This window comes from Tinamus guttatus, unplaced genomic scaffold, assembly GCF_059628265.1.
Source record: "Tinamus guttatus ecotype Peru unplaced genomic scaffold, ASM5962826v1 Tinamus_guttatus_pri_ptg000397l, whole genome shotgun sequence".
Classification (NCBI taxonomy): domain Eukaryota; kingdom Metazoa; phylum Chordata; class Aves; order Tinamiformes; family Tinamidae; genus Tinamus; species Tinamus guttatus.
The window spans coordinates 3,229,382-3,241,324 of NW_028288931.1; the positions used below are offsets into that span (position 1 = coordinate 3,229,382).

The window sequence follows — 11,943 nt, forward strand, 5'->3', positions numbered from 1 at the left end:
TCTTCATTCCTTCCTTTCCTTCTTTAGCATCGCTTCAAAGAGCAAAATCATCAAGATACCCCAGAGCACAGACTTGCCGAAGAAGCTGGTTCTTCCCCTACTTGTCCTGTGGTGGAGTGCAAGTAAAAGCCTTCTCTAATGACACTGAGATCCCCTTCCATCCATTCCTACGGCCTGGGAAAGGCAAGGGAAGGTCTCCGCCATCACCCCAAACACACTCTGATCTCCTCTCTGCAGCCGTTCCTGCCCAGAGCAGCACATGGAGAGCGGGGTCGGGGATCCAGGCCCGATCCGAGCGATCCGGCCTGTTCTGGGCGGATGAGAAACTCGACGCAAACACGCGGTGACGGCAACGGAGCCTCCCTTGGCCTGGGGCCTCCGCACGATCCCCCGGGAGCAGCGCGGCCTCTCCGGTGCTCCGCGAGGACCCCGGGGACACTGGATGGAGCCACCGGGCGCCGCGGCCGGCGCTGCCGGGCGGGAGCGTCGCCGGCCTCGCGGCCTCGGTCCCCCTTGGCGGCGGCAGCGACTCGATGCCTCCGCACGCGCCGCTTTATTGCGGCCGTCCACGTCGGAGCAAAACACACGGGAATTCCCACGCGCACCCCCTGGAAAACAAACATTCCCCATAAAGACCTCACTTTACTGGAAGCCTTGAAACCCCGGGGAGCTTTTTGAGCCTGTAGCTTTCATCTTGAGCCAGGAGTGATCCAGCAAAGGCGAGGGCTGCCCAACCATGAGCCACGTCCAAGCAAACCCCCCGTTCCGCACCCATTTACATCCGCTGCAAGCGGGTCCTTGCCGGGCTGGAAGGCCTCATCCCACCCGGGATGCTCATCCCAAGGCTGTGCCTCCCCCTCCAACTCGCTCCTGTTCCCAGACACCTCCAAGGGTTTCTTCCCCACCACCGATAAATGACCTTTCAAGGCTGGGAGCTTCGGGACACTTCGGATTTGAAACCTGCCAACTAGACTAACTCCAGGAGCACCCGTTCCCCTTGGTTTTAATTAACTAGAAATAACCATTGCTCTGTATTCAACTAAGGACACAAATTTGAATAAAGACCGTAAAGTTATTTGCCAAGTCAGATAAGAACATGCTGTGCTGCCTTACAGCAGGTGGGGGGGAAAGATTTTTCCACAAAAATGCAAACATTAATATTCCTACTGCATTTCCTTGCCTGCTCCTGTCAAGGCCCTGCTGTAGAGCCCTGTTATTTCATGGTTAATATCCCAATGTGCTCAACATCTGCCACAGAAGGCACTAAATACAACATAGATTTTACTGCCTCTCCAGGCAACTGGCTGTGTCACCTCTGCTTGGATTAGAGCTGTATAAAATTAATGCCTCTCTTAAGGGTTAACTGGAGAAAACATGCACTTATTTCCAGATTATACAGGCAAAACTGGCCATAAAACTGAAGCTATTGCCCCCCATTCAAAAACAATCCATTATATCTCACTGCGCAGCTGCAGGATTGAAAATCCTTCATCCCTGTCACAGAAATCCCAGGCAGGCAGGATAATTTCTCCCACCTTCCTGGAAAGCCCTCCAGGAAAACACTGAGTGGACTTGCAAAAACCCAGAGACCAAGTCATTCAAGCTAGCAGTTTTTATTTATATAATACAAGTTTTCTTTGCCATGGCTTTGCATGGCTGTCTCCATCCAGTACAGAAGCTATATACTCCATAAGGATACAGAAAGTTCAATAAAATGTCTGCTTTTGAGTACAAAATGTTAATCTTTTGACTGCAAGAGAACAAGCATATATCAGCATCGTGCCAGAAAAACAAAAGACCAAGCCAAGTAACACAATGGCCAAGTCGAAAACACTACTAATTAAAAACAGCATCAAGCAGCAAGTTCCTGGACAATAACATTAAAAACCTTTTTTTTTTCTCCTGTAATTTACAAATATGCAAAGTATCAGGTTACTTAAAATTAAGAAGCATTTTGCTTACTAACATGAAACATTACAATTTTGTAATGTATCATAATTCACCAGGTATACAGGGTTCCGTGGCCCTGTGGTTTCTACGGCACATGGTGCCAGTTTGGGTAGGTCACTCCTTGGACAGAGGGAAAATTCCTAATAGACAAAATGGCTCCTGAAGAGCAGTCCCAGCATCAGCTGGTTTCTGCCCTCCCCTTCATAATTTGCCACTCTACGACCTTGGTTTAACCACAAGATGTACTTACTTTTAAAAAAACAAACAAAAAACCCACACAGATACAATGTGTATCAACAAATCAACTGCTTCTGGCCTGCAAGTGCGAGAATCTTGGTATTCTGAGCACCACGAAATTCCAGGACCAGAACCAATTACTACCGTAATCGTTTTTGCATATTTAAAGTCTGTTACAGCATCTACAGTAAAAAACATCTTAGAGGAACAGGGTATGAAAGGGGAACAGTCTTATCAAATAGGCCTCATTACACGTTTTTGGATGCTGTTGTAGCTTGACAAAGCTTAAGGAGGGGATAAATATTAGTGAGGAAGATGAAGCAACAGCTTTTTAGAGAAAAATACTAAGAAACCCTCAGGAAGAGTATTGGCAGCAGTCTAGACACGACTACAGCTGTTTTACTGAATGCTCAAAACTATTGCTGTCTGAGGACAAAAGGCACAATATTATAAATTCTCCTGGTCAATGTTACACAGAGAGCCTAAGACAAGTGGCAAGGTCAATGTTTTGGTCATCCACGGGCTCGGACAACCGCCCTTCGCAGCTAACGTGGTGGTGCAGTGGCAGTGTCTCATCCTGGGAAAGGATGGGTTCCGATCCCGGCTCCTCCTGCTCCCGGGAACGACGCAGCTGGACTGAACACGTGTGCTGTGAACTGAAGGGCTACCCCCTCGCAGGAGGGTGGGCTCAAGGGGGAGGTTAGGCAAGGAAAGCATCGCTACGTGCACGGTGGAAACAAATCGAGCTGCTCACCCGCCTTCATGCTAGACTTGGAAACCGTTTTCCACAGATCTGCACGGCAGGATTGAGCAGAGGCTTAACTAAGCTCAGCCTTGATGATGCGTTGCAGCCTTCACAAATAAGCCCCACAGCACCACAGAGGAGTGACCCCCTGGCCCTGCACGAGCCTTGGGAAGCCCCTTCCTCCGTGTGCCCATGAGCTACCTCAAAGCCAAACGAACAGGAGGAAGGGCCACGTGCAGCTCTGAACAGCAGGAGCTCCAGAAGGGCCTGACCTGCCACTTACCCCCTGCAGGAAAGCCCTGCTCTGCAACTGCAGCTCCTTCTCCTGCTCAGCTCCTGGAGTCTCCGACGTGCCCTGGGGCACGGGGACCACACGCTGTCCTTGCATCTTTAGGAGGGGCACGGCTATACCAGAACCGTGAGCAGATGACGCGTGGCATCCAGCCTGAGCCCAGCGCTTCCAGGGAGAAAGGAGCAGCGCTCCAAAGTCTCTACGGCAGGTGCAGAATACTCTCCACGAGACAAACACAGCCCCTCCAGCTTTGGGCAGGCCTGGCTCCCCTCAGCACCCGCTCATATGCCTGGGTTTTGAGACTTGTACGTGAGTATTTCTGCAGCTAACCTTTGGGGATCCAAAAGCTGGGGGAAACGGCTCATCACGGCATCGACTAAATGGGGATGGAATATGCCGCACAGCTTGACGTGCACGTTGGCCCTCTCCTCTGCAAACTGGTCGGAGAGGGCCCACTGGCAGGAGTCCCCGCCGTACGCGGGCCCCGGGGCTCTCTGCACGGATCGAGGGTCTCGCACGCTGCCGGATCTGGCCTGAGGAGGCGGCAGCTGGTACGGCTCGGACCAGTACTCCCGGGAATGAGCCGCAGGGGCGTTATACTCACCGGGCAGACTGTATTGCCCAGCGTTGGCCGGGTGAACAGGCACTCCGTAGCCCGAGAAGGAGCGGGGCGGCCCCGAGCGAGGCACCTCGGGGCTGTACTGCAAGAAGGGGGTGCTGGAGGAGGGGGATTTGTGGGAGCCGTGCTTGTAGGGGAGCAGGCCGTTGTGCTCCACGCCGGGGGACGGCGGGTAGCCGGCTCTCTGCCGCGCGCAGCCGCACGCCGCCTGCTCCGCGTGCGCGTGGTCGCAGGGACCGGCACACCGGTAAGGCCACATGTCAGACATCTGGCTCTCCAGAGACCCGATGCCCGAGTCGAGGTGCTCCTGAGAGATGTACGAGAGAGAGTCCACGGGAGGAGGCTGGTACCTGTCAGAAGATCTGTGGCTCCCGTTATTAGGGGGGACACCTCCTGACACAGAGCCCGTGACCTGAAGGGGCACATCGCTGGGTTTTGCTTTATGAGTCAAGCTTTTCCTCTCTGCAGAGACCTTCTGCAGGGAGCTTTTATCACAGTCTGTTGGCGCAGAGCACAAGAGCTCTGCCTGGGAAGCTTTCTTGCCCTTCTTCTCTTCCTTGGCAGCACTGCTACTTCTGGTGGGAGACAACCTTGCATTGGCTCGGAGTTCATCTGCTAACGAGCGCTGGGGCTGATTGATCCTTTCAGGGTGGTAGAATTTACACTTAATTCCATAAGTGCATTTCTTCCCTGCAAGGAAGAGACAAGAGCATGGAATTCTAAAATTCACCTAAAATTCTAAAATTCCAGCTAAAATTCACTAAAGGCATGAATTATTCTTTGTACAGGCACTGCAGTCTCCGTGTTTAGAAGACAGGTCTTACCGTAAGGGCACTGCTGTTTCTTGTGTTCTGGCACCACAGGTTTCTTTCTCAGAAAGTTATCCAGGCTGGGGCCATGTCGCCCTAAAGGATCATCTGGAGGCATAAACCTAAAGAGAAAAAAAGTCTCAGTCAGAAGCATTTCACTTTCCAGCATCACAGTTTCTTTTCTTCCAGAAGTCTCCCACTTCAATGAAAAGTTAAAAGCTACTTGATCCTTCAAAAGCCTTCCCACCTCACTGGAGAGGGCTCTCCAGCCCCCTGGCAAGGACTAGCACAAAGAGCTTCTCCTGAGGCTCTGAGGAAGGTCTGTGCTTTTTACATGAAGGTAGAACTTGCTGCTGGGCAGCCTGTTAACATCCTGGAAGGAAACCAAGCCCTGGAGCCTCTCTGGGAACTCCAGGAAGGCAGAGCTCCCAGCTCCAAACCATGAAGAGCAATTAAGGTGACTCCAATTTGTACCTCACAGCTGGGCAGCTCTTCTAGTCACTCTTCCTTCTACAAAAGAGGGCTCCTGGCTGCTATATTTCTGTTTTCTCCCCACTCTGCACCAGCCTTTTGCTCTTTTCACGTGTCACATGCTATTGCTTCATTATCACAAGACAGCCTGCTCACTTGGCACTTTTTTGAAGCTAAGAAAAAACGGGAACATACTTGTCATTTACAAAAGAATACATCAACAGACGCTCCTCAATGAATTTCTTCCACTCAGGACGCTCATTCTGCAGGTCCCGGTAAGTGTCGTTAGAAACCACAATGCCATCAGACTCATGGGCCAGTTTCACAATGAATCGATCGTCGTAACAGACAACTCGCTTGCCTCCAACTCGCCTGGAAGGAGTGAAGACCAGAATTTTCTTCTTTTCAAGGTCACGGAGAATGTACTGGTCTAGAACAAACACAACTGTGAACACACTTGTACAAACGCACATAACCCAAACGCCCCCCGCACTGATCATAACGTGATATTAAAAAAAGACAAGAAATGAAGTCATTTTATCTTTCTGCAATTCAGCCTCTACTCCCGGCTCTTATGCCATCTGCTAGGCTTGTCAGAGGAAAATTCCTTGCCCTGGTGCCTGTATAGCACCTACAACCATTCAGGAACCACAGAAGCTGCTGCAATACAGCAAGGGTTTTTATTCCCAAAATTGCATGAACAGAGTGTTGATTTCCACTTAAGATTGGCAAGCTAGCATCTCTTCTGGTGCTTTACAGCATGCAGAAATATCTTCTGAGTGGATTTACTTAGAAAACTCAGTTGTTTGCAAGTACAGAGCAAATTCCCCTTAATGTAAATAATTCTAAACCTCCATCAAGCTTTAACTTGCAGCATGTTGGAAAAGTTCTGTGCAATCTGTAGTATCAAATATATTAAATACATAGCATGAAGATGAATCACTGAAAGGAAAAACATTCAAATGATGAAAGAACACAAGCTAGGAAGCAAAGAGGAGAATTACAGTGTTTGTTCTCTGAATTATTCCAAGCGATCCAGGCAAGAACTTATGTAGGGGAGAAGTTAATGAGTTTAAATCTCACCGGTCAGCAGAGTTCAGTGGATCTCCTACCACTCAGCTCTTCCCTGAGTTAATTACTAACTAGCCAGAACTTTGCAAGCTCATTAAGTGACAAAGCAGTAAGTCTGAAAAGCTACTATTGGTTTTCATATTTCCACACCTGTTATAAGTACATCTGGTCGTGGCTGTTCTTTCCTCCAAGATGGCACAAAGACTGTAATATCCTTGTGTCCTCTGTCCCAAAACCACTGTACAGCCAGAAGGATACCTCGGCAGGAGAACACTTCTTTATTTCCATGGCTGCATTGGAGAAGACAATTGTGAGGGTTTCAGTATTTACGCAACGTTCAGACTAGTCAGACAGTTCTCTAAGCAAACGGATCCAGCAGTTTAGACAACCTTTGGTGAAATATCAGAGTAGCAGAAGGAGTGTTTTTAAACGTGGGTAAATAGCATCAAGATCTTCAGAGAGCTACTGCTGCTTTCAGCAACCCAATATACCAAAAAATACCCAAACCCTCAGCAGGAGGATGGAGCAATCACGACTTCCAGTCTTTTTTCCTCAGCTCTTTCCTATGTTTTGCCTCAAGTATAGCAGAATCCTTGAACTACCCTTCCTCCTATTTTGCTAGCTAGCACCATAACTCTCCTCCCTCAGTGCATCTGCATCTTCTTTAGGTGGTTTTGTTAAAGTTATCTGTCAATTTAGTGAAAGCAGGATATTTTATGCACCTTTACTCCAAAGACAGCAGTACTGAGGATATCGGTGTCCAGAACATCAGTTACAAGTGCCCCATTTGCATGAAACAGCAATCAGTGCTTAATAATTTGATGATACTTGGCAGTTAAGGTCAAGGGGAAGAAAAGGTTGCCAATAGTGTCAGAAGCTACTTGCTGATATAGAAAACAGCTTCTTAATAATTAAGTCACACCAATAAGTTTAGAGAAACTTCTAAATTTCTCAAAGAAAATCAGCCATCCTGTTCTAGGAATTCCAGTATTTACAGTGTTGCTAGTTCTGTAGGCAACAGTTCTGGCCAACTTTCAATATGAGTGATCTAAGAGCCTGCATTTCAGGGTGAAGGACAAGGCAAGATCAACCATCCTTAAGATCAGTCTCATAATTCAGGAGGATTTCAGTAATGTTTCCCCACCTGGGTGCAATCCCCAAACTACCTCTTCACTTGCCCACTCAAACAAAGCTCCAAATCCCAATCCCATTTAGTTTGCCAAACAGATGCAAGGGCCTTTTGCACTGTAACCCTGCCTAATCTTAAGGGACACCTGTGTAAGCATTTGGGGCGCCAACAGAACAAGAAATACTACGAAGCACAAGCTGCAACTGTGCAAGTTAGGGTAGTGCAATGAACACTTGTAAAAAAGTTACAAAACTTCAAAAATGAAGTTTCTTGCATAGAAAATATCTGGTAGCCTAAACAGGACACAAGTGCTTAGTGGGGACCCTAGATGTTTGCACTGAGCTCCAGTAGCAAAAGGGACATTTTGCAAGCAGGAACCCCAGCTTTGGGGCAGAGTGGGATCTGTTAGGAAGGCTGTGCAAATCCTTAGGGAAACACAGGGCTGCAGTTGCAGCCCGGGGCAGCACACGGAACAAATGGAGCACACATTCCAGTTAGAAAGCACCTAAGTGCACACCGAGGGTCTCTGCGGAGAAAGGAACAGGAGAGTGGAAGTGCAAAAGGGGAGAGAAAGGAGAACGTAGGTAATTGGGCAAGAAGTAGCAAGACGAAAGCATTAAAGAGCAGAGCAGGTTTAGGGCAGGGAAGATGCTCTGTCACCAAGCAAGAAATTTACCTCTATGTGGAGGCTCGAGACAGGGGGTTACACTCACCCCTAAACAGCACAGCTGGGACAGGGCAAGTGCAACAGCAAAGCCCAAGCACGGAGGTGGAAGGGGAGGCAGTGCTGGAAAGGGAAAACAGCCCAAGGGATGCAACTCCGGCTCCCACCTCCACCACATCCTTCTACTACTGAGCCCCGCTCTTACCCGTGTTGCAAGTGTTTCCAGTGCAACAGTTTGTAGAACTTTATTTTTGCTGACAGACTTCAATTTATGCTCTCCTCCACTTCCCTCACAGAAGGTCAAACCTCTTACAAAATCATGAAAGGTGCTAAAAGCAGTAGATATTAAAGGGAAGGAAAGCAAGAAAGGCAGCTACAGCACTATGCATTTAGATGAAAAAGTACTATATTATCACCCTAATAATGGATTAAAAGTATTTTCAAGGGCTAAGAACACTTACAGCCATTTCTTTGCTGTTAAGAAAAAGAAATTAAGGGTCTAAGAGTTACTACGCCAGGCTGCATCACGTGATTTATATGAAAGCAAATTCACAAGAATTCTTAAATATAATCCAGATTTGTTTTGCATATGCAAAAGCCACTTCCTAGGTGAAATAAGTTCTGCATTTTCCCCCGCCCACCTCTAAAGTAACCAAATTCAGCAGCTTTTATTTTCTGAAGGGTTTGAGAGCCAAAACTCAACCTACAATCCATGCTCTACTTCCAAAAGTGGGCAAGGCTAAAACTGGCATGAAGTGATGACCGAAACAGGCTGCTCCCCAGCAGAGGCATTTCCAAGTGCTGTTAGTGCTAGTGCAGCTCTACCAGCACATAGAAACTCACTTTCCTTCCTCCTGTCCTCACCCTCCTCTTAAAACTGCTAGGGAAAACGCAGAGATGTACCAAAACGACACTACAAACACTACACATCTCACAACAAAACACCTATAGAGACACTTAAGATACCTTCACTAAGGACCCAGATCAGAGAAAAGCTGACATGAGCAACCAGAAGATGCTCAGAAAAGGCTTTTTCCAACTCCAGATTTCACTTTTGCTCTACACAGGCAGGCAAGTATTTACCAGTCTCTTAAAGATCAAGTGAGAAATAAGTAGAGATTTGTTTTTTCTTTTCTTTTTTTTCAGTCCCTGCTACTAACCCACAATGTATAGAAGGCGGCTAATTGGGCTGATCTGATTTGGCAGCAGCCAAGAAAAAATTCCCTTAGAAGGAAGTAGAAGCTAATTTCCACTATGATTTGCATATGTTTGTCAAGAGCTGTTCAGGGAGGCCGCTGTACACACTGCAAATGAATCAGCAGGGAACATCACACCATCAATACAGGAAGTTTCAGAACGGAATTCCCCTTCTGGCAAATTGCTTAAAAAAAGCCAGGCTGCTTTTCTAATGTCAAAATCTGCCCTATCTGCAACGCTCTTGCTGCCTCGCCTGCCCAGAGCCACATTTGCTGGGCCCTCGCCTGCGCCGTATGAGGCAATTTTCATGGCTAAGTGGCTGCCTGGGCCTGACCGTGCTCCTTATCTCCGGCATGGTTCTTGCAGTGAAGTTTACTTAGCAGCCCGTGTTTTGTAATGGGGTATTTGCTGAACAGCCAGACACCCGCTGCAAGGAGGAACTGGCCTTTCCTGCACGCTTCCAAGTTAAAGGTTTTTCCCTCTGACTCCGCTCTGTTGCCAACCTCAGAATTTCACACTTGTTGGACAGACCAGCACTCCCTAAGAGTCCCCATACAGCTGCCCCCATCTTCCCTCCATCCTATCTTGCCATGGGCCATGACAAACAGAAAAGCCACTTAGAGCCACACCTGCCAGCGAGGCCCTGTTAAGCACTTTCTTCTGCCTGACAAAATCTACAGTAACACTCACAACAGCTGAGCACAGCCAGGAGCTGGAAGTGGGGCCAAAAAGGATTCCAAACCTATAGATATTGGGCCTAGAGACTGCAAGGGCTCTGTGAATATCATAACTCTCTACTCCAGCCTGGGGCTTCGGGGGGTTTTTGCTTAGAGAAGCTGCCCCGCGGGTCCCGCCGCGGCCACGGGCGCTGCCGTAACGGAACAAGCGGGCACGGAAAGCCCCGCTGACACACGGGCCCTTCCCCGCGCAGACACGTAGCGAAAAGGGAAGAGCCGCGGCCTGGACACCGGTGCCCGGCACAGCAGACGGCTCCGCGCCGCACAGCCCTCCCCGACGAACCCCGCAATTATTTATTGAGCAACATCCTGCCTCGGAAACTTGCACAAAGCCGTGAGGTAAGAGCGCGTTACCCTGCCGGGTATCGGGCCCGCGAGCCGCAGGCCGCCGTAACGTTCCGCTTTCCGTGCGCCGACCGTGACGGGAAGCGCCCGCCGCGGGGCCCCCCACCTACCTCATGGCCACGTTGCTGCCGTCGATGACGACGGGCCGCAGGTTGTCGCCGTCGCCGTCGTCGCCGGGCGCGGGGCTGCGGCGGGCGGCGCCGCCGCGGGGCACGAGCGGCGCCTCGGGCGGCGGCGGCGGCAGCGGCGCGGGCGGCTCGCGCTCGGCCGGGCCGCTCTTGACCAGCTCGCCCAGCACGGCGTTGGTGTCGGCGCCCAGGCCCAGCTTGTGCAGCACGGCGTGCACCTCGCGGCACGAGTAGCCCAGCTTGCGGAAGAAGTCCACCTTGAGCTGCAGCTCCAGGCCCTCGGCGGGCGCCTCCGCGCCGCTCATGGCGCCGCCGCCCGCCTCAGCCCAGCCGGGGCCGCCGCGCAGCGAGGAGAGGCCGCCCGCGCTCATGGCCGCGCCGCGGGCTCGCCGGGCGCTGCTGCTGCTGCTGCTGCTGCCGCGGAGCGGCGCGGACCTGCGGGCGGGCGGGCAGGTGAGGCGGGAGCCCCGGCGGCGGCCGCCCCGCCCCGCCCCGGCCGGGCCCGCTTCCCCCGTCCCGCCCCGCTCCGCTCCTCACCGGGCCCCGCTCCCACCGGGCCCGCGGCCTCCGCCCGCCCCCTACCGGGCGGCCCCTGCCCGTGCCGGCCCCGCCGCCCGCCTCGCTGCTACCGGGCCCGCTTCCCCCGCCGCCGCTCGTACCGGGCCGCCTCGCCGCCGCCGCGCCGCCTCCATGGGGCCGCGCCCGCCGCCGCCGCCGCCGCTTTATAGCGCGTCCGCGCGGGGCCGCGCAGGGCGGAAGGGCCGCGCGGGGCGGGCGGCGGCGGCGCCGCCCCGGGCCTGGCTCCTCCCCGGGCCTCATCCCCGCCCCGGCGCCGCGGCCCGGCCGGGCGCAGCTCCGGCCCCGGCGCCCCCGCTCGGCAGCGTCGCCATCGCCTCCCTGCGGGCCCCGCCACCCTCTGCGGGGCCCCCTCGGGCCCCTCGTCCTGCCACGGGCCGCGTCGCCGCCTCTCGGCCCTTCCCCTCGTCCCCCCGTCCCCTGCGGGCAGCGGTGCCAGCCGGGGTCCCCTCCCCGCCGAGCCGCCCCGGCGGGGGCGGACGGGCCCCCGCCTGCGCACACCTGGCTTTCATGCAAATCGTTTTGCAATAAGGGCAGATTTGCCCCAACAAGCGCGCTCGTTAGGGAAATTCATTCATCTCCTTCCTGGTTTCCTTTCGCGACACCTTTGCTCTCAATTCCGGGATCGGCCGCCGCGCCGGCTCGCCTGGCCCGGCACGGCCAAGCGGAGCAGGGACGTGGGCATGGCCACGGGGGCAGAGCGCCCGGATCACGGCGGGATGGGCCTTTCCAGAGAGCCACGGAATGGCTGAGGATGGAAGGGACCTCTGGAGATCATCCAGTCCAACCCCCTGCTCCAGCAGGGACACTAGAGCACGTGGCACAGGGTGGCATCCAGGTGGATTTGAAGCCCACATCTCCGCCTGTCCGCACCTCCGGCACCTTGAAATGGCCTTCGGAGGGGCTCGGAGCGCGGCCCCGGCTGCAGTTCTAAGCAAAGGAACACGATGGAGGCTAACGGAGCCCCGAGCGC

General features: G+C 52.6%; 1 protein-coding gene across 1 annotated transcript; it reads right to left on the bottom strand.

Annotated features, from left to right (window-relative positions):
* Positions 1–3,503: 3,503 nt before the first annotated feature.
* ZC3H12A (zinc finger CCCH-type containing 12A) lies at positions 3,504–10,772 on the bottom strand. The gene is made up of 5 exons (XM_088531167.1): positions 10,377–10,772; positions 6,345–6,484; positions 5,319–5,553; positions 4,668–4,774; positions 3,504–4,533 (listed from the first exon to the last, which is right to left on the bottom strand). The coding sequence occupies exons 1-5, from the start codon at positions 10,763–10,765 to the stop codon at positions 3,506–3,508; spliced, it is 1,899 nt and encodes a 632-aa protein (XP_088387293.1). The 5' UTR covers positions 10,766–10,772; the 3' UTR covers positions 3,504–3,505.
* Between the last annotated feature and the right edge of the window lie 1,171 nt (positions 10,773–11,943).